Source organism: Rhinichthys klamathensis, unplaced genomic scaffold, assembly GCF_029890125.1.
Source record: "Rhinichthys klamathensis goyatoka isolate OS25496 unplaced genomic scaffold, OSU_Roscu_1.1 h1tg000554l_1, whole genome shotgun sequence".
Taxonomy (NCBI): domain Eukaryota; kingdom Metazoa; phylum Chordata; class Actinopteri; order Cypriniformes; family Leuciscidae; genus Rhinichthys; species Rhinichthys klamathensis.
Window position 1 is genome coordinate 2,044,738 of NW_026607023.1, and position 23,876 is coordinate 2,068,613.

Genomic DNA, 23,876 nt, shown 5'->3' on the forward strand with positions numbered 1-23,876 from the left:
ACTTGTTTGCATCATGTTGTGTATATAAACATCATCCTGTTGTATAATTCATTTCAATTTAAGTTGAAGCTACTGTATAACTAGCATCTTCAAAAAAAAAAAAAAAAAAAAATCGGTAAGTTTCCCCTTATGTAATGCATTCAGTTTTGGTTAAACTATTCTTTTAATTTAATTGCCATGTACCACCGGTCAAAAGTTTGGAATACTTAAGATTTTTGTTTAATGCTCATCAAGGCTGCATTTATTGGATGAAAAATACAGAAAAATAGCAATATTGTTACAATAAGCAAATGTTATTACAATTTAAAATAACTGTTTTCTATTTTAATATATTTTGTAATTTATGCCTGTGATTTACTCCAGTCTTCATTGTCACATGATCCTTCAGAAATCATTCTAATATGCTGATTTTATATATAAGATACACATACAGATAGACAGAAAGCAGACATACATATAGATAGATAGATAGATAGATAGATAGATAGATAGATAGATAGATAGATAGATAGATAGATAGATAGATAGATAGATAGATAGATAGATAGATTTTAGTGACAATATCTACAGCTAAGTGCCAGTACAGTCTAAAACAGATAAGCAAAACTCTAGATGGAACTAGATGTTCTGACTTAAACGTAGCACAATGGTTATTGTATATGGTGAAAGAGGATTTAGAATACTGCCAAAGCTCATCACAACGTCAAACAATGTTTCACAATCAACTGCAGTGCAGTTTGACGCTGTGTGACCAGAAGATGGCAGAGGAGAGTTTGAAGTTACTTCATCTAATGAGAAAAGTAAGTGTAAAGTTATCTGCTATTGATGCTTAAATAGTCACCTGTGTCTTTCATTGGTTTCCCATTCCCATGATAAACCCCACACCTTAATTTAATCAAGGATACAGAATAGACAAAGAAAGAAGTGATCAAATCACATTTGAGCGCATATTTACAGATCAAAGGGTAAAGCGAGATGAGTAGATTGTGATCATAAAAAATAATAATAATAAAAAAATAATAATAAAATGAAGCAAGAAAAAGGCATGATGTGAGATTGACTTAGCTGCTGTTTTACTCACCTCACATGCCATATGGCGACTTTGCTGATTGGGGATGATTTTCAATGTGACAACACCGTTTGTGTCTTTCTGTAATGTTAAAAAGCATCCAACAACATAAAATAAAGAGTAACATAATCACAAACATCATCTGAGTGTCAATTCTTCTTTAAAACTGCTCGAAATGTGCCAGTGTTGGGGAAGCTGCTTTGAAACTGTAGCCAAGCAACAAGCAAATCACAATTTAAAGTTAATCTTTTAATAAAGTATTTACACAAAAAGTTACTAACAGACAGTAGCAATTTACATTGATGCTTTCTTTGCTCAGTTTCACAGCAAATTCTAATGAGCGAAATGCAAAAAACATATATTTCTTATGTATGTATACAGTAATATATATATATATGTATATTTAAAACTGTACTTGCCGATAACATAGTATCAATCAAATAAAAGGCCACAGACTACGTTTCTTAACACACTCAAGTACACTTGTATTTTTATATCAAATTAAAATTTACTTTAAAGTTACAATAACATGCAATTAAGTGTACGAAGACATTACATTCAGTTTCCACTTTAGCATTTTCTTTTTTAAAGTGTTATTTCTGTAATAAGCACACTTTTTAAAAGTTAATGTTAAAGTGTACTTCTTTTTCAGTGTGCAGACACAACAACCCACCAGAATCTTTTGCAGTTGGTCTACACTTTCATTAGCAATACTTTTCCCATTGATCTCTGCGATTTCATCGCCTTCATGTAAAGAACCTGTTTAAAAAAAAAAGAGAGAGATAAGCAGTTATCCATTGTCCTCTATGGAAACTAGGGATCAAGTTTTTTTGTGCCCCCGATCTGATCCGAGTCATTGAATATTGAGTATCTGCCGATACCGATCCGATACTTATATTTCCCTAATTGTTTGGTTAAATTTATAGGCCTGTATATATATATATATATATATATATACATAGATAAAGGATAACCCACAGCTAGCTGTGCATTAAACGATTTTAATGCACAACGCGAAGCTGAGTGAATTAAAAAAATGTAATGCACAGCTAGCCGTGGATTATCCCGCTTATACCATTGTCGTTTGCCAACATTGACAAGTTAAAGTTGTTATTGATGTTTGCTGCACAATATTTGACAAGAAGGGTAAAAATTGCGGATATTATAGTTAGTTACGGCTTGTTAGATCTAGCTTTCTACCCGCTTTGAATCAAACATTTATTAAAATTAATGAATTATAGCATTTATTTGAATTCTTTATCAAGATAGAGAGAGAGAGAGAGAGAGAGAGAGAGAGAGAGAGAGAGAGGGGGACAGATGCGTGTGTGAATTACCTGTGTCTGTTCAGCATCTCTCTCTCTAAACAATGAAGCTGTGAGTTTAATTACTTCAAAACCAGTGATGTTACCTCTTCGTTAGAAATATGACTTAGTGATTCAGTAGCGAAGCTATTTTAGTGCTAAAAGCCGCGGGGAAGCGTTGATAAGTTTCTGACGCGCTAGAACAGACCTCATTGGTTCAATTGAGCTGCTGCTTTTCCTTTTAATGGCAGTTGGAAAATTTAAATTCACTTGAAGGTTCATACCGCCACCTACTGCACGACACCTGTGTAACAGCTGACATAAAATAAAGGATCAGGCTTAGGATAGTCTACTCTATACAATCGGTAAAAAAACCCCGCTTAATCGCACCAATACCGTTCCTTGAGATCAGCTCGGGACATCCCTTATGGAAACTGCATAATTGTTCACACACAAACCAAGAATGCACTGTACCTTGTCTGTGTATCATCCCTCCATGCAATATTCTGGCCACTGTACACCTCTGCTTTTCATTCAGCTTAAGAGTTACACCCTGAATAGACAAAGAACACAATATTACACTTCTGCTGTTTAGAGACTCCTTGTCCATTGAAGAAATATCAGCATACAAGTATGGAACAACACAAGTAAATAATAACATAATTAATCTGTGAATTATTCCTTTCAAGAGAATTCAAAGTTTAATGAGTTTAACTTTGTAAATACAAAATACAAAAGACATGAAACACATGAAAATAAAAGGTATAATACCAGTGGCTCAGAGGGGTTCTTCTCAAAGGCCACTTCTCTCATCTTGGTTACGTCTTTGCCGTTCATGTGGCCCGCGCTGCCGTTGGTGAAGACTTCCTGTCCTTTGTTGTCATATGTCTGCATGGCGGCCTGGGAATGCAAACATGGAGCACATTAAGCTCTGTGTTACAGGAACCAAACCTTTGAGATCCTAATAATTAGCTTTGTCTTTGCTGAATCCATGTATCTGTGACGAGATATAAGGAACAGGGTTCGTACAGATTCTGTAAAATGAATTTCAAGCACTACTTTTTTGGATTTCAAGGACTTCAATCCGCACTTATCAAACACTATCGTTATTATTTGTATTTATTAATTTATTAATTTATTACTCAAATTACATATGGTATCTGATGTTTCACTTCATAGAGATCAATCCATTGACAGGCGCTGTCAGGCATAGGAAATCCCCTTAACCATTAAAAGGATATATAATTTTTCCATGAATAAGATTGACCTGAAGAATGAAAGTTGTATTATATACTTATCATAAACTTAATATCATGTGAAATAGCTCTATATCTCAGACGGACTGCAACGTTAATTTTGCGTGAAATTATTGTATTTTCTCTAAAAAAATGCAAGCACTTTTCAAGATCCTCTTCAAAAATATGTCTGTTTTCAAGGATTTTTCAGGACTTAAATTTCAAAAAGTCAAATTCAAGTACTTAAAGCACTTTAAGCATCTTGTACGAACCCTGAAGGAAGGAACCATAACATACACATTTATAACATTGTTATAAATGTTACATGTACTTAGTATTGTAATAACAGCATATTATTCATAATTACATGTAACTATCAATAATCCACACCCTATAGTGACTATATGTTGTTAATTAATATTTCTCGATACTTAAATGTATGATTATACTGTAAAAAGGACACCTTAAAATAAAGCGTGACCAAAGATCTATAAGCACTTTGTCTAGGCATAAAATAAAGTGGTATGATGAAGGAGAATTAAGGAGTCATTGTGGACATCTGTCCTGGGTTAACGATTAAACGGTCACATCTTAACACTTCATTAAATCCTGCAATGCTGGGAACAGGTTGGCATGGTTATGTTGTCTGATGAGGGGGCTTGATTTCAACTAGCATGACTAAACAAAATTCATCACAACTTAATAATGGTCCCTTCCATAGAGCTTTGTTATTAATATGTTAAATAGAGCAGTCCAAAGTTTATATATATATATATATATATATATATATATATATACACAACTTTTCATTTGTGGATTACAATTTATTTTCATTCTGATATAAACACTCAATTCACATAAGAGTAAAGTTGCAAATCTTCGTTAATTTTGTTACAAATATACATTACATTGACTATAATCATCTCTGTATTTACCTTTATGTTAGATAATCAGGTTTTTAACAAACTAGCCTGTTTTTAGGTAACTGCCACAGAAAATGGCCAGTTCATTACCTAACGTTGAGATCAAGTTACTCAAGTTCAATAAAACCACAAACGCGATCCATTTGGTGAAGTCCCAATATTATTAGAAAAGGATGAATTAATTTATGCCAGTGGCGGAATTAAGAGTAAAAAGAGTACTTCTTTTTCCTCTTAACTGCCTAATATGGTGTCTGAGAAGATGCTTACAATTATTTCTAATATTGTATATTAATGAAGTTTTTTGTTTTCTCTTATACACTACATTTATGAAAACATTATTTACTTGATTTTACAAGCGCGTACACTAAGAAAACAATCTGAAAAGAACATATGCTATGTGGAGATTTTGTCCTTTTACTCCATTAAATAAAATTAATGACTTTATTTTCAATTAAACCATTTATTACAAACTAGACACCTAAACCTGCTAAATACAATACCGCACAGGGACGAATGACATCTCTTTCTTTCCATTGACTACTATTCATACCCATGTGATTGTGAATGCAAGAGACTGGAAATGCACTCTTGTGCGAAACGTTCAAGTTTGGTGAACTCTGACCTGCATGAAGATGTGCGACCAAAAGAGGAACAAGACATCTCAGCGTGATCTCTAACACTGAGTCTACACGGGACGCGACAGTTGTTGAGTCAGCTTGAGGCTGTCTACACTGGACGAGACAAAGCAGCCGTTGCAAATCCATTTGTTCTTCGTGTCAGAAGTAGCGCGATCGCTTAAAGTACATCAGGAATAGAATGGGGCATCAGTTTAGCGTCGGGTATTTGTTGTGTCGCGCCAGATCCAGTGTAGACAGCATCACTGATTATAATGGGTTCTATTTGCTTTTGCCACGTCGTGCCGCTTGCATCTGGTTTAAACACGGTGTTAGCTGAATAAGAACTTTTCTGTATTGCAGGTAGAGGTAAGCGATATATCGTTTAGACGATAATATCCAAATTGTTTTCTGGACGATATGCAAAATTGGGATATCGAATATTTCATAATTTGTACAATCCGACCCCCCAAACATAAAAAGAGCTGAAGGAAGTTAAAGACAAAACAAATAACACACACTATAACCTTCTAAACTATTATATGTTGCGATTTTAATACTGTAGGGGTTTGTTTGACTGTATTTTATGTTTTTTTTTTTTTTTTACAAAATCACGATCGTTCTTACCTGTGTTATGACGTTTCTTAGGTTGAAGCAACAATCCAAAAACGTAAAGAATAAAGCCGATGTACGATAAATAAAATAGCTGATAGAAAAGGCAAAATATGCGTTGTTTGCAGAAAACTGAAGTCTGAAGTTAAAAAGTTTTTAAAAATTGCGTTGTATAATGATGAGTCCAAAAGATGGAATACATTTTCCCAAGAGATCCACCGTAATAGCCTCCGAACAGGGCTTCTTTTAACTTCTAGTAAATAGGTAGCCACATTGTTGTTAGTCTAATAGAAGTACTGTTTGCAAACATCAAATGGCAAACGTAATAAAAGCGGAACGAAACTGCGCTATTATTTTGTGCTTCACGGACCGTTTCAGTTCGGACCATCAATGTCAGTGCGGCACGCGCCGAATCGTGATGAAGCGACACTGTTATACACAGCGCTAAGAGATCCAGAGAAAACATTTGAATTCGCCACTGAAATACTAATAACATCACTGCGAGATCTAGAGAGAAGCATGCACATTTCTCTGTTATTAACGGATCAAACGTGGAAACCAGGAGAAACATTTTGCCATGAATGAACTAGTTATAGGCAAATTTACGTTCACAGATCAGCAACATTCACCATGGATTTAATATAACACTAACTGTTACCATGGAAGTTTGGCAGAAATAGTAAAATGCTTCCAGGTAGGCCTACATCACACATCTTTTTCCAGCACTTCAAAACTCAAATATTATCATATTTAAAAGTTATTTTTAATGTGATGATGACCAAAACATTATTTGTTCATTCTTCAAAGATGAACCCCATTTATAAAACTAAAGGTTTCAAGATGTAAAAAAACAACAACTCACACTTATTTAAAAATATTTTTTCTTTTAATAAATAGGAAATTTATCTGTTATTTCTTTCTTTTTGCTGTATCGAAAACGTACATCACTGTATCGTATCAAACCGTGAATTTTGTGAACTGCCTATTTGCAAAGCACAAAGTAAATTTAATACGTACATATATTTTACTGAAAAAGCACTGTTCTTGTATTACAATAAATATTTAGTACAGTAACTTGGTTCATGTTTAAATCAATTATGTCTCATATCTTTATGTACTAGTAATTCTATACAATGATAGGTAAAATGCAGCAAGTCAAAAGACCAACTAGACCTTCTTTGCCAGTTTGCACACATTTCTTTGAAGGATTGCAAAAATATCGTCTGAATATCGATATCGAGATTTTGGAAAAAAATATCGAGATATTCATTTTTGTCAATATCTCCCACCCCTAATTGCAGGAAAGTGGAGTAGATTGTGTTTTTACATCTTGTATTTATTTTTTGTTTTAGAATTTATGCTTTTACAAAAGTCACCAGAGCATGACATCATATCTCATATCTCAGTGTCAGAAGTGCTCAAAGTATAGTGTGACCGAAGCTCTAGGCTTAAACATTTTTTTTACTCAAGCACATTAAGACAAACGCGTTTAGTTACAAAAGCATGATTTTATGCTTAATATGTTGCATTCTCAGTAAATTTTTTCGTTTATGGACAGTTTTCTTTTCAGGTCAACTTCTGTAATTATTTATTGTTCAGGACTATGGTAAAACCATTTCTGGTAACCTGCCCTCAAGCATTATTTTTGAGCAAAATGATCTCACAGAGATGCTCAGTTAGTCGATCATCTGCTTTCACAGACACAGCAGTGGATCTAGGGGGCAGCAGTCAGTCATTTTAATCATACTATGAAGACATGCATAAAAATGCCATGTCTTACTTTTACAACCCTTCAAGCAGTGATATAAGAAAAGCTCTTACATGCTGAATATCAACAGTGCATCAATGACCCGAGCTCAGGGCAAAGTTTACACCACATTAGTATTACACGATCAGGACTTTGGAACTCGGCTTTTAAGACATGATGACTGACGATTGGCTGATGTCAGGTTTTGATAACCAGCATAATCCGGTGTCAGCTAGATATTGTGATGAAGTATGATGTTTTCCCACATTGTGAAATCCACTTTGTTTTTATGGTAAGATGTGACACTTTTTCCTTAAAGGCATAGGTCACCCCATAATTTAAATTTGATATCATTCCCCTCATGTCATCCCAAAACTTAATGACTTTCTTTTTTCTGTGGAAAGCAAAAAATATTATTAACATATTTTGAAGAATGTTGGAAGGCACACAGTATTGGTGCCAATTCACTTCCATTGTATGGACACAAAAGGCAAGGAGAAAAGAGCATAACTAAAACACTTAATTAAAGTGTCCCTTTTTTTCTTCATCAGTAATTAAGTCTTACTTCCTGCTTGAACTTATGTAGGTTTGTAACAAATTGGCAAAATACCCGCATGTCTTCATTGGCTGCCAGTGAGCTACGTCTACTTTGACCCGTCCTCAAGCACTAGTTGTAGCTGAGACTGGAGAGTTTGGTTCATTTTGAGAAGACGCTGTTTACTGCGCTGCCAAATCAAATCCACTTTGCATCCACAATGATGAGGACTCGCGCTCGAATTTATACAGTAAAACCAATTCCATTGTTACTGTTCATCCTACTGTGTATCAAGTGCTGAGGAACATCTGGAGCTGAAATTCAAATATGGTAATGGATTCTTTGTTTCTGACACGCACTGTAAGCAGTAGACCAATCACAATAGACTGGGCAATCTGACCAATCAGAGCAGAGTGTGCTCTTGCAAAGGAGGGGTTTAGAGAGAAAGAATCCTTTTTCAAACCATTTCAGACAGTGTGAGAAAACAGGTGATGCTGCAGTGTATATTATATGAAAATTTTAAGTGACCTTGGATGCATGTAAACCTATTGTAGGCGACCTCCAAAACAAATTTAGGAACATTTAAAGGTTCTCTAAGCGATGTCGGGTGACGTCACTTCTTGTTGACATTTAAAGTATTGTCAAACAAAACGGAGGCTAGCTAGACCCTCCCTCCTCCTCATCCGCGCACTAACCCCCCAAACCCCGCCCCCAAGTCCTTCTTGTCGGTGATTGGCTGGAACTGTTTGTCATGTTTCGTGGAGCGGGTTAGCCCAGTTTGTTTTTGTTGCTGTTTGTGGAGCCTGGGCTGTCTACAGAGATCGCGTTTCTTTACAGTGTGTTCAGGGGACAGGCAGCCAGCGGTTAGTGAGGAGATGTTTGCTGTATGTGACAAAAAATGTTTTGGCCTAGAAAACGCGTGACATCGCTTAGAGCACCTTTAAAATGGCATAATGGGGCACTATAAAATCGCTGAAACGGATTTAGTGACAGATTTTGCAGGGGTGGGTTTAAGCAGACAAAATGTCTGGATAACTTTTGCATCACCAGAGACGAGTCTGTTGTGAAGGTAGAGTACAGTATACTGTTTATTTTTAACTGCACAATGCTTGAATTTTCCTTAACTAACCAGTAAAAAGTTTAATAATGTGAATATAGTTCAACTATTTTCATTCATTTTAGTTGAGCCAATTCCACACTTTACCTCAACAGCTACCATTCCCTATTTAATCATTTATGGCTAATTTTTGGTAAACAATAATGGCATGGTTTTTATTAATTGGCAATTCATCAACATGTATTAAAGCTGGCCCCTTCCATTGGACCAGGGATCGTAGGTTATTAGAAACAGAGGATTAGACTCATATGAACAAACTCTTAGGAGTAGATTACTGCAGCCTTGTACAAAATTATAAGAAATCTTTAACATGTCTATTGAAAGAGGTTGTTTTTGAAAGCAAAAAATGAGACAAATCTCACTTGTCATGAGTCATGAATCATTTCGGTTTGAACTTGACAACACCTAAAGTTATAGTCCAAAAAAACAGTGTAAAAACATTCTTTGAAATCCTTGACACATGACAAGTATTGTCAATAAACTGTTTAACAAAAAATAAATAATTTGATTAGTCTGCAAAATATCCTCACAATTTGTAAACTATATAATCACCCAGCTCTTGTCTGCTAAATGTAAATAACTATATGCATAAGGTTATTAAGATGTTATAAATATTAACATCATCATTTTCTGTAAAGCTACTTTGAAACAAACAATGTGAATTGTGAAAAGCGCTATACAAATAAAATTGACTTGACACATTATATGACAATTAGGTAATTGTAACTGACTAAGTCAGTAATTGAATAAAAGGATGTTAGATACTCTGCATTTATTTCTCCTAAACAGGATAGTCACAGTGAAAGTAACAGGTTTTTATGACCGGGTCCATTAGTGTGAGATAACAGGACAGAAGGGGAGCCCCAAGTCTGGGAGACTAAATTTACATTTACACACATAACACACACACATTATGATAATCCTGATACGCGTGCTTACTCATATACGTTTACACTTAATTCAATCAGTCTAAATACAGCATCTGCCTGAACACATTAAGACAAGAGGCAGAGGTGCAAATTTAATATCATGTCTCAATGCCCTTAAACACACAAGTTGACAATTGTCAGTGCACACATGTAAACACTCGAGTCAAACCTGTTTAGGCTACAAAACACTTTTTCATAATAAAAGTGATTAAAAGTATATTGAACGCCTCGAATATAAAGCATGAATCATACAGACTACTTTTTAATCACTGCCAAATTTGTATGGAAAAGAGTAGCTTTTTTTTCATCCAAATTAGAAAAAGTGGTACATTTGATAAAACTATTGTCATATTATAGGCCTACACACAGAAACTTGTCTTTATGACAACCCGTCACAAGAAAAGTTCAGTTTTGAAGGAATTGTGATGGAAATATGTTACTATTGTACAGTAAGGCATGTCTCCAAGTAATAATTTTAATATAATAAAAATGATCAAATCTTTATTTTTTAAAGTCGCCATGAAACACAAGTTGAGATAGTCTTTTCTTCCATACTATAATGTATATCCAAGAATATCGGGAATTGTTTGGATCTTTGGATCATTGTGGTTTGCTATTGGTGGATCTCATGTGAGTGACAGTTTGTCCCGCCCTCACGCCAGTAAACACGTCATTAGAGAAGAGACGTTGTTGAAAGTTATTTTGATAAAAGATTATGAGGGCACATTTTTTTTTATATAGTGATCTGCAGGGATAAATCATTTATAATAAATATGTTCCATCATGAAAAAATAAGAATTGTCCATTTTGATTTCATGATGACTTTAAGGACTATCACATCATTTTTGTCCATGTTTTGATTTTAAAGGTAGGGTATGGGATTTGCAAAACGGCCGGCAGATTTTGAAAATACACAACTCAAAAGGTCCTACCTTCTTTCCTCCAACGCTGGCCCTGACTCCACCCATTCGAAGAACATGGACACGCAAATTGCACTTACTCTCTCTCTCTCTGTACCAGGGCGACTTGCACTTACTGTGACTGGGTCACAAGCTTTGAGTATGCGCACGAAGGGGACACGCAGGCGAGGGGGATGGGGGAGGGGGGTATGGTACGACCGGTTGATTGACACACTTACAGTCCAATGATTCTAGGTGGTCTTGGAAATGATTGGCTGGAGTTTTTCGAGTCCTGCCCGTTCCACAGATGATTAAATTGCTTAATTTTCATTTCAGTGCTTCTAACTCTGTGGCTGTAAGTGAGTTAGGAATAGGATTTTAAGTGATTTTTAAAAAAAAAAAGTTAAAAAAAGAAAATCACATACCCCACCTTTTTACCTCTTAGTAGACCTCTGCAGCATTTCCTTTGCAAAAAAATAAATAAAGGGAATTTTTAAATTTAATGTGACTGCATTTAAAAAAAATTTTTTGCCTTAATTTGATTACCAATGTTTTTGAAAATAAAAATAAAAATAGACATAATTTCTGAAAAAATTAAACATTTCACAGGGTCCAATTAATGTATGAAAAAAGTAATTATTAAATTGTTGAAAGTACAATAAAAGTTTTATGAATTCAATTTATTTTTATTTTTATTAATAAAATATAATTTCACTTTAAAAAGGGAATCCAGAAAAGTAAAATGGAATTTGGGGGGGTCAAATTGATTCCACTGTCACGGTCACCATCTAGTCTCCTCCTCCTCACTACATTTCCCAGCATCCACCAGAGAACCATCCGCCGTCTTCAATGGTCTGTTTAAGTTATATTCTGAGTAAAGGTTTGCATTAGTACTTTTGACTCTTTATATGCTTGCACCATACCATTACATCCGTAGGGCCCTATCAATCATCAAGTATTTCACTTTCTCAGCTGTTACAGTGTAGAGAGAGAGAGAGAGAGAGAGAGAGAGAGAGAGAGAGAGAGAGAGAGAGAGAGAGAGAGAGAGAGAGAGAGATAATATCTAGCAGTTAAATATGGAGACACATAATTTTTGATCACCAACAAATTTACCAAGCTTCGATTTAAGCAGCAGCTATACAGTACAAATTAAAAAGGAAGGAAGACCCAAGCCTATGTTGGACATACAGCCGAACAAATAAAGTAGATTTCCTGTGTGACCAAAAAAAGTTGTTTTAAAGGCCAGTAGGCCCAAGGACAATACCTATAAAGATTACTATAAATATAAAGTTTTAATAATCGTTAATAATTCTGTAAAAATAGAGAAGTTCACACCACAACTACAATGATAACGAGGAACAATTTTATTATAATCATTTTCAGGTTGTTTTTTTTTTTGCTAGCTGATAAACGATAAAAACATTAACGGTCAATCAGAAAACACCAGACTTTAAAAAGCTCAAGCATTTAAAGCGGCAAATGGCATAACTACAGTACACAAGTGTACTACAGTACGTTAATATATTTATCATTAGTTATCATTCTAGGTGTAAACTGGCCTTAAAGAAAGAAAGAAAGACAAAAAAGTCTATAATTAACTAAAAATGATAATAGTTATAAAAATATAACTATAATTTAGTATGCTTCCTGTTTTAAATCCCACCAGTTGCCACTTTCAATTGATACCAACCATACCAGCCTGGAGACCAATCATCAGTAAAGCCTAGGGTACCAGTACCGGTACCCAACGCTACCTTTTTTCGGTACTTTAGGCATGTTATGTCATTTTAATGCATTTATTGAAGTGTTATTGACATTATGCCAGATCTGCCTTGGTCGCTGTCTGCCATTGTCTGTAAAGTTTGTATACTGTAATATGTGCCCGTAAATAGTAGGCTACTAGCTACTTAATTAATTGAATTCATAAAAAGAACCATTTTAATATATATATTTTTTAAATGTTTTGTTTTCCACAATTTGTGTGTGTGTGGTAAATGAAACCACACGTCTACGCCATTCATTCACACAGAGACACACAGCGCATGCAGGATTCATATTTAAATACTCTCGTGCCCAGATGCGTTCTCTCAGGTAAATTGGGCACCGATTGATTTATTGTGAACCGGTACTCGGTAGTACCAATGTAATTCGGTCGGTGCCCTTAAAAGTAGCGAGTTCGTTACCCAACCCTATAGTAAAGCCTCATGTAAACTCGCTTCATACTGCTGACACAGCTGTCGTCATTAGAGGGAAGTCACATGTTCATAGGAAACAGCCAAACATCCTGAGCAAAGTTTGCATGCCATGATTTGGCTGATAAAACATCAATGTTGGGTCAGCTAAAGAGAACCTACTAATGCGTGTCCATGCAAAGAAACATGTTGACTCAGGTCTTGTGAAATCAACACTTCAAGTAGAATTCATAACTACAGATATTGCAGTTTACAGCAGCCAGAGGTCATATTCTCTTGAAGCAAATTCCATATCCAACCATTGACTGTAATACTAATTGGGCACTTTATTTGTACACTCCCAAAAGATTGTGGTTGATATGAGGAAGATGACAATCTGTGGCAGGCCCTAACACATCCTCATTCCCAATGTCAAAATAATGGTCTGCGACATTATCTCCTTATTCAGCTCGCTACACTTCCTACTTTAGAGTTTCACTGTGTCAGGACTGTCATGTGACTCAATAGATAAAGAAATAACCCCTCTGCTTTCAAAGCAGTGTCATCGCATGGGTTGAGACGTTTAGCGGTCACCTGATTTTCAGTGCTGAACACAAATATTTAAATATTTGAAATCATTTATCATGTAAATAATCACTTAAAACACCTCATTCTGAAACTCTGTAGTCTTTTATTCTTCATCTGAAGCAAGCAAACAAATCTAAAAGAAAGAAGAGCTCTGGAGATACGCACTGCAGTGCACTTCACCAAAACAAGTGTGATAGACTGGGTGTCTCTGCCGATATCTGCAGTGTGTTGACTCTCCAGTCTTGAGCCCTGGAGGACAAAGCTGATCTATGACGACTGCATTGAGCGAACACAGGCCAAAACAACACTACTGAGATTTAGCTGTGTGTCATCTTTCAAACCATGTAGACCAACCTGCTAGCCTGGCATGCCAGAACTACATCAAGATGTTAGGTCTGGGAACTCTCCATTGACATGCCTCAATCTGAGGGGCGAGATAAACGGTTACCTTTCAAAATCCCTCTGCACGCAATAGGATAACGCTACAACCAACCAGAGCAACGAACGGTTGTGGATGAGTGAGTCCCATGCGTTTTTCCACCAGCGGAGCTAATTGATATATTAAACTTTTGCCGTATCAGGTCGGCAAAACTACGAACACATATTCCTTTTTTAAGAATGACTTAAGTGACGTTCTCTTAACTCCAAGTCCTCCAGAGTCGCGGCCAAAGCCGATTCGAAAGACCGCTGCATCTTCATTGTTTTCAAGTAGCAGGGAAATCACCTATGGAAATCACGCGGAACGTCATGAACTGTGCCGTCATTGTGTTAAGCCCGCCCGCCGACTCTATACACGATGTGATTGGCCCGACCAGTTTTTGGTTTTTCCAGCTCAAAAGCCTATGGAGAGTTGCTAGACCACACTGGCGGCGAAATAATTTTCGCTGCCGCTAGGGTGCGTCTAGATTTCTAGGCTACCAACCTGCCTGAACGGGTCATGAATCCTGTTCGATTGGACTGCTATCTGATTTAAAACATTGTCTCCACAGAACGCATATAAATACAATATTGTATTCACACGATATATATAAATATAACACTTACTAGGGCTGGGTGGTATGACGATATATCATTACCACCGTATAAAATGGCTATCATTAGAGACTTTGCTATATCGTGGCATGTAAATGTATAGCACTACTGACACTTCAGAGTGATGAAATGCATGAATATAAAGTGCGGGGATGTGCTTGATGTTAAAAAGAGTTATGAGCACAATATTTCCTGAAAAGAAGCTCGGTACGGTGCTCATGCTGACTGGTACACTGCCAAAGTGCGCGCACAGAAAGCTGCCTCTCAGAAGGCGATCACGAATTTGGGATGTTCTCGATGTTAAAAAGTGTTATTAAGCACAATAAGCAGTGAAAAAGAACCCAATGCGGTGCATGTGCTGACTGACACAGCGTGCACGTGCACGAAAAGCAGCGTCTATCAGTCTATCAATAGCAAATTCAGTTCTCTTTCACGTCTTATTGTGCTTAAATTCAATTAAACTCAATTCACATGTATTTGTATAGCGCTTTTCACAATACACATCGTTTCAAAGCAGCTTTACAGAAAATGCATGAGTTCACATTACAATTTAGAGTGCAATATTTTATTTGTTACATTTGATTATTATATTGTTGTACTAATTCTAACTTAAATTTAAAGTTAGATGAACCTAATGTACCTAAAAAAACACACAATTTGATTCATATTTTTGTTATATTGTTTTTGTCCTAATTTGCTTCTTTTTTCTTATTTCTAATAACATAAATGAGATAAAATAACACAACATAACCATATCGCGATATATATCGTTATTGTGAAATAACATTTCTCATATCGTGAAATAAGAATTTGGTCATATCGCCCACCCCTAACACTTACATGATGGTGCCAGTGCCAAGCAGACAGATTTTCTCTTTTCTCCCCATATGGTAATTTGTACTTTGATTTTTAATATGGCTCGATCAATGTGACAATTTAAGAGGAATAAAGTGTAGCTATTTTTCTGGCCCGAATAACCAGATGTATTTACATAAGAACCCTTTACACATAAAGTTTCCATAAACTCAATTTTGGCAAGATTTTGCAAAACGTTTACACAGGGAATATCCATTTCTACGGTAGACCAGCTACTCATAGATGTACTAGAGTCTCAGCACTTACAATCACCCATGTGTGAACAGGGAAGCTACATGTCTTTTGCTTTTATCTAAAGCAAACACAATACAGGGACACTGTGTTTTACACAAGCAGCTACAAACTGTTCTCCAGACTTCCCCCCTTTTATCTGCAGAGAAAATTATGGCTTCTATTTATAGAAAGCGTGTGCTTCTTCAGTTTGACTAGTGAAGTTAAGCATTGTAGATCTATAGAAGGTGCAAGCCAGCACCCACAATGCTCAATTAGACACCCCTGTCAGTAATACCTACATGTTTGGTATTCTGATGAGATGTTGGTGTGTAGATTTGCAACAAACTGTTTTGTTTATTATCTCCATGATTCTCATTTAAAAAGAGTTAAAGTGTTTCTAGGTGGAATATGCATGGCAGTTAACATGTCAAAAGACAGTGATATTCTGATATATGCCAATTCACAGTATACGGGTGCCATAATGTTTATTGGCCAATATTAGTGCTGAATTGACTTTGTAAGGAGATGATATCAGGACAGTCAGCATCAGAATATATTTAAGGTTTCCATCTTTGTACCGTAAAATAAATTGTTTTGATTTCAATTTAGAATTAAACGTAAAATTACACAGTCGAGCTTTATTGTAAACATTCGATTTTAGTATACCGTATTTTCCGCACTATAAGGCGCACTTAAAAGCCTTTAATTTTCTCAAAAACCGACAGTGCGCCTTATAATCCGGAGCGCCTTATATCTGGATGGTGAACACACGTTTACCAAGACGGGACTATCTGCCAATGGATCGTGGATGCCTGGGCTGATATATCAGTCTCAACTGTGATCCGAGCTTTCACGAATGCAGGAATAATCTCTTTATTCAGCCGGCTCACATAACGTTACCCGTATTTACTTCCTGTTTTCGGCCGAAGTCCACAGTAGTTGATTGTCGAGTTCGCGCGCGCAGCGCGCGCGATCAAACCTCCTCCGTGTGTTCAACATCTGATTCGGATGAACTATCCATTTGAGCTGATATTCTCAGAACACCACACAGCACCGTCTTCGGCTGACAGCTGACAGTCTGAGTCTCCACTGTTGCTTAGTTACCAATGATCGCGCGCGCGCACTCGACAATCGCCTACTGTGGACTTCGACCGAAAACAGGAAGAAAATACGGGTATGTGCAGTCAGATTCACCGTGTTCACTCACATGGCTGTGCACTTGTAATGACACATTAAGGTTGTTAAGAGGCTAAAAGCAGGTTTAAAACTTGTCCCTTGTCCATCAGTACTGACAGCACTCCAAATTTACAAAAAATGAGCTCAATGTTAAAATTGACCGGAGTTTTCCTTTAACGTTTGAACAACGTTACCATGGGAGTGACGGAGTTGTCAGAACGCTTAATGAATTTTGACTTTATCTGACTGTTTTGTTGACATTTGTTGACATCTAGTGGATGCATAACGCAAACCCAGTCAAACGTTTGACTGCAGTATCTTATGCGCCTTATAATCCGGTGCGCCCTATATATGAAAAATGTTCTAAAATAGGTCATTCATTGAAGGTGCGCCTTATAATCCGGTGCGCCGTATAGTGCGTAAAATACGGTACTGATTATTACATCTATCGCTACACCAATATATCTACAATATATCTTTTACATTTTTGTCGATCCAATCACAAGTGGACGAAACTAAATACAGGTGTAAATGGGGTCTAAAACATTTTGAGCTTGCCCACTTTCAACCACAACAAGAGTTAGTCGAAAACGCATTCGACCGGATTGCTTTTGTAGTATAAACTCTCATTTGGCCGAATGTGTTCTAACAGTCGCAAATGACTGCCAGCTCTCCGCCTACTGACCTAAAGCGTAATCATTGTGGAACGTGTTGTTGGGAAGCGCACTGGTCAGGTGGGTTTTAAATTTTTCCGGGCTGAAGCAAAAAGGGTTTTTTGAAACATGAAAAAGAATCATTGCATCCTTGTGGATGGACATCATAGCGAGCACAATGTTCTTCCACCAGTCCTGACTTCTAGCGAGATCCCACAGCTTTCAACAGGGTCTTGTGGCTATTATTGCATAAATAAAAGTGTCTGCTCTCCTTTTTCTGTTGTCTCATTATGAAAGCATATTAAAGTTCTGTGAGCTTATTTCATCCATTGCATAGAAATTACTCAAAAAGCCCATACATATACAGTTTTATTTATTTATTAGGTTATTATTTATTAGATTTATCAGGTTTATTGGCAAAATGTACAGACTTTCAGATGTTTGCAATGAAACAAAAGTAATTGAAATAGCTCAACACAACAAATGTTTCAAGTGGTTTCCCCAAATTCAACTGAAAATGCAACTTTTAATGTCTTCTGCAGTCTCAGAATTATTCAACCCCTTCATGGCAAGCATCTTTAGTACTTAGTAGAACACTGTTTTTCTGTTATGACCTGCTGAAAACAAGATGTATAACCAGACACCAGCTTCTGGCAGCGTTAGCCCATTCCCCATGAGCAATGGTCTACAGTTCAGTAATATTCTTGGGTTTGCATGTTGTAACCGCCTTCTTCAAATCCAACCAGAGATATGAGTTCAAGTCAGGTGACTGTGAGGCCACTGTAGAATCTTCCAGGACTTCTTCTGAAACCAAGAATTGGTGGAACTTGAGGTATGCTGCTTGGGATCATTGGCCTGTTGGAAGGTCCAATGACGCCCAAGCTTCAGCTTCCTCACTGACGGAATGACGTTTTCTACTAGGATTTCCTAATATACAAAAATGAATCCGTCATGCCTTCCAAACGCTGCAGGTTTCCAGTGCCAGAGGATGCAAAGTAGCCCCAGAGTTCCTTGTTTGTGAAGGGCAATGATATCTTCTCTTAATTTTTTGGACCATTCTTTTGACTTTGCCATATTTCAAACATGCATTCAAACGTGAACACTCAACAAACCTAGCCAGTTCAGATATTTCATGTGTTCTAGCTCAAGCACACCTGGTGCAACTAATGAAGCCCTTGATTAGTTGCATCAGGTGTGCTTGAGAGAACACCTGTTTTGCAGATGTGTGTTGTTGTGCGGGATTCTATTCAGGGGGTTGAATAATTTAGCATTTTCATTTGAATTTGGGGAAAACACTTTTGTTGTGTTGAGCTATTTCAATTACTTTTGTTTAATTTGTTCATCGCAAACAGCTGAAAGTCTGTAGATTTTGCCAATTAACCTGTTTTGCAATGGGGGTTGAATAATTTTCATTCCAACTGTACATGCACAAAACTTTGTGCAACATCTTTGTTTGCAAACAACTTTATTAATGTGCATCGACATGTAACCCTCCCACTGGTGTTTTAATGAAAACAGAGGGACCCGCCCATAGACCTTCCCTTCGAAGTAATCAGGACATAAGTAGGACAGAAGTCTTACAAGTAGGACTGATTGCCCTTTGACTAATCGCTAGTTGGTCATTGTGGCGAGCAGGACGAGGCCGAGGGCTGTGGGAGAATGGCGAGAGGCCGGTGGCGTGATTGATAATGAGCGACACCTGCGCGCCGCACCGGTCTCGTATCTCTCACGGAGGAGCAGAAGCATAAAAGGAGGAGCGATGACGGTGAAGAACGAGAGAGGCCAGGCCTGGATTTATGTTGTGTTTTGTTATATGTGACATTTTACGTTTATTCAAGTTTTTGAATGTAAAAAAAAAAAACTCACGGAGACCCTCACGGACGACTGCTGTCACATAACAAAACACAACATAAATCCAGGCCTGGCTTCTCTCGTCCTTCACCGTTGTCGCTCCTCTTTTTATGCTTCCGCTCCTCCGTGAGAGATACGAGACCGGTGCGACGCGCAGGTGTCGCTCATTATCAATCACGCCACCGGCCTCTCGCCATTCTCCTACGGCCCTCGGCCTCATCCTGCTCGCCACAGTCATACTAAGTACTTAAGTCACAGTCTTAACATACTGGCTATGTTTATGCAATTGCCCTTAGGTCTAGTCAAGTCATCCTCATTTATATAGTGCTTTTAACATTGTAGATTGTTTCAAAGCAGCTTTACAGAGATAAACATATAATTTAAGGTAACAGAGATTGGTTTGGTTTTATAGCGGTTCTTGAATAATGTTATTTTCCAGCCAAAGCTAGCCCTGATTGACTCACCCCCGTCGAAATGATCATCCGTTATTAAATTAGGGGCCGCTACGGCGACACCGTTCTCTCTAAACAGACTTTAAACGCAAACCTGTGATAAACGCTGATGGCGTTCACATGCGCACTAAGAATTGATTCTATATGCGTTTGAATATATGTGCGCAGGTTTGTAATTCCCTACAAACCAGCCTAAACAAACTACTTGTCTTGCCTATAAATTTTGATACAGAATTTTATATTATTTTATCACTTCGGGTAGGTACGCGAACTGAAATTTCCACAACGCTTTATCTGTAGAGTGGTATAAACGGGAATGTGTCTCCCTTGTCTACTTGTGATACCAGAGGTGTAAACAGGGCCAAAGGGATAATGTGCAACATTTTCCAGCAAGAGAGGCCCAGAGATAGACATAAACATCAGCTGTTCATTTCAATTTGAAGTGCAGGGGAAAAATTCATAATGCGTAGTTTCAGTGGGTCTCCCTCAAACTATTAGACAACACACATTTGACCAAGAAGACTAATGACTTCTTATAGCAAACCAGAGTTAACATATCTATTGTGACTCCTACTAACCCAATCCTCGCCACATGAGTACTACTGTCACATCATCCTGTGTCTTGAAAAGTTTATCATTAACCTTGTTAGTAAACTAGACCTTCACAACTGGAAATGTCTTTACAATTTCGAACATAATGTCCCAGGTTGAGGGGCACCAGTTGACCGGCCATTAATCTTTCTTCTTTTTTTTGTTTGGCTAATCTGTGTTCCAAAAGTACACCTTGCATGCAAAGAAACTACATTGTAATAATTTCCCAAAATGTCATATTACAAAGTCTGTGAACAGGATGTTAAGATTGCAAGCTGTAATGTCAAGTTAATTGCAGAAGAATTACAGTGAAGACATTCGGCACAACAAATTTGATCTGACATTTGGAAGTCCATCACCCAGAAGAACACGATGAGTATTTTAAATGTGTTGATGATGCTAAACATACGCAGATACCAAGAAGCGAACTAGAGTCGGTCTGTTGCAGCACAATTGTGAACGTACCTGTCTGCACCCAGCACGAGACAGTGAATGTTTGTTCAGCTCGGCTTAACGTGGTGGATGAGAAAAGAAAAAGTCTAGCTTGTGACAAAGTTGAAATGCTTGTTTTTGTAAAAAAAAAAGAAAAAAAAAAAAAGAATAAAGCTTACATAAGCTGTTACATAAGAAAATCCATGAATAAAGGCAATATAGGCTATTCTGTGTAGGATTGTAGGATCTTAAAATTACATTGACATTAGATTGCATAACATAATGTTTCAAATTATTTTATTTTGGTTTTATGTAATTTTACAAAGTTACCATAACGTCAGACCATTCTGTTTTTTGCTCTAATAAAATTCATTCATTTCAATTTCATGTTCATGTACCATTTGCAATCTTTCTTGCCTGTTGCTTAAAGAAAAGAAAAAAAATCGGCAATTAGCCTAGGCTAGTATTGGAATCAGCTCATTTGGTTGTAAAAAAAAAAAAGGAAATGAAATGAAATTAAATTGGACAAGAAAAAATATAATCTGATCATCTCTAATCCCAAGTCTATGAACTTCATTTGAACAATCACCAGCACTGCTGATAACAAAAGGAAAAGCCTACACAGAATAGCCTATATTGCCTTTATTCATGGATTTTCTTTCAACAGCTTATGTAAGCTTTACCATTTGCAATCTTTCTTGCCTGTTGCTTAAAGAAAAGAAAAAAATCGGCAATTAGCCTAGGCTAGTATTGGAATCAGCTCATTTGGTTGTAAAAAAAAAAAGGAAATGAAATGAAATGAAATTGGACAAGAAAAAATATAATCTGATCATCTCTAATCCCAAGTCTATGAACTTCATTTGAACAATCACCAGCACTGCTGATAACAAAAGGAAAAGCAGTTAACGGCGTTAACTCATAAAAGTAAAGAGTAGAGAGACTGGTAATGATGATGAGTTGACGTGTGAATCTGAGACATCACTTTGATGATTGATTAAATTATCAGTCAAAGTATGACTGTGTTTTAAGATAAATGTTATATGGTGTGATTATTTGCTAGCCCATAGGAATAATAAATTAGATCACTGTTGTCTCTATTGTTTAACCTAGAAAGGAACAAAATTAAATTGAGACTTTACCTGAAGTGTCAGAGTTCTATTTACTCCTGAAAAAAAGTCCCCAGACCCACTGCTGAGGAATTTATTTCAAATCATCTGAGCTATTATATCTACATTAAATATTAAAACTCTTATATCCACAATTGACAGACTTATGTCAGAAAAAAGTTACATAAACTAGCTGAACTCTAGGTGTCTTGGGCTATAAAAGAGCAACCTTTAAGCAATACAAATTCCTTATTTATTTGCAAACTAGTCATTTGATATGACCGGTGATTCGAGTAACGTTATATGACATCAACAAAAAGTAGAAACAGTAGGCCTGTCTTAAATTATCTGAGAGCATAAGAATATGTTTCCAGACACAGAGAAGAAAAATCCAAACCAGCATAAAATTACATACTTATATAAATGAATTTATTTGTTCCAGAAAGAAACGACGCGCACACAGCTGCCATGTAGCTATTGCGTAATGAATAATTTCTTTTCAATGAATTGGTGAACCGGTTCACTAAACCTTATGAAAGATTTGTTCACAAAGCAGACTGTCTGAGCGATTCTCCGGAAGCCTTAATAGCTAAATATAAAAAAAACACGAAACAAATAAAACGTACTGGAAAAACGTCATGGCATTAAAAGAATCGCCGAAACTTTTTTAAAAGATCGGTTAATAGTGTTCGAACGAACCGATTCGCAGATATGAGTCGGAGTTCCCAGCCACTATTAACGTGACGTCACGATGCGTCATGCAAAATAATATTCAATCATGTATTCAAAGCCTGTATATGCGAGTCATGTGAAATTTGCGAACTATTTCAGGCTGAAATCGTCAAAACATCTAATGGTATGAGGAAAGTTGTTCTGAGAAGCGGTGTGATGTCAAACCGGGCTGCACCGGTCTAAACCAGCACATCTTCATCCTTCATGTACACAAGAAGAAACTCTTATATCAGTGACACTGATAAAAAACTATCGACAGACACGGTCAACATCCGATTGTCAAATGGAAATGATGGAATAAGGAAATGAGTCGCGTTAGATCGTGTTGTTTAATGCGAATCCTCTTACCTTGTCAGACTTGGGTTTATTCTGCAGCAGCTGTTCCAGATAGAGATCGGAGAGAGCCGTTCGCGCGCTGTTCACACGCTCCAGAGTGACAGCAGGTTCGTTTTTATTGGAATTTAATGTCATGTTTCACAGTTTGAGGGGGTGGGGGTAGAAAAAAAGGGAAAATAGTGTGGACCGCTTTGGGTCTGCTCAAGGTCCGAAAGGGGTGGGTCAGTAGAGCGACACGACGTGATAAGAAAGCTTGAGATAGTTGAAGATAAAGCTTGAGATTCGGGCTCGAAGTCCGGAGTTTGCGCAAGAGAAGACACAGCTGACAAAGCACATAAACATTAGTGTGAGGAGGGGGCTGGAACACTGCAGCTTCCCTTCAGAGTGCGCACTTGCGTAGTTACTATCCCTGACAGAACGTAACGGGGAACCGCAAGCGATTTCTACTATGGCAAAGACTCAAATTATGAATATTAATTACGTAACGCGAATGGTCCAAATGGATTGGCCGAAAGACAGCGTCGGTAGGCGGGCGCCAGTTCTCTGGCGAATCCTGTTATTGAAGGCGTGGATCATGAATATTAAGTAGGTAATGTGACTGGATTCGATTCTCCATGACGGTTCGAGAAATATTAATGAGCAAAGCCTTCTCCGTAATAGGATTTTAAAATTAGCTGACGGTCTGT

General features: G+C 37.0%; 1 protein-coding gene across 1 annotated transcript in view; it reads right to left on the reverse strand.

The window, feature by feature from the left end:
* Positions 1 to 23,580, reverse strand: part of mpp1 (MAGUK p55 scaffold protein 1) — a 30,516-nt gene extending 6,936 nt beyond the window's left edge. The window contains exons 1-5 of the mRNA XM_056239125.1: positions 23,203 to 23,580; positions 3,142 to 3,270; positions 2,845 to 2,923; positions 1,743 to 1,828; positions 1,082 to 1,150 (exon numbers count right to left, since the gene is read on the reverse strand). Of these exons, the coding sequence (XP_056095100.1) occupies positions 1,082 to 1,150; positions 1,743 to 1,828; positions 2,845 to 2,923; positions 3,142 to 3,270; positions 23,203 to 23,325 (486 nt within the window). The 5' untranslated portion in view covers positions 23,326 to 23,580. The remainder of the gene's footprint in view (positions 1 to 1,081; positions 1,151 to 1,742; positions 1,829 to 2,844; positions 2,924 to 3,141; positions 3,271 to 23,202) is intronic.
* Positions 23,581 to 23,876: the final 296 nt, after the last annotated feature.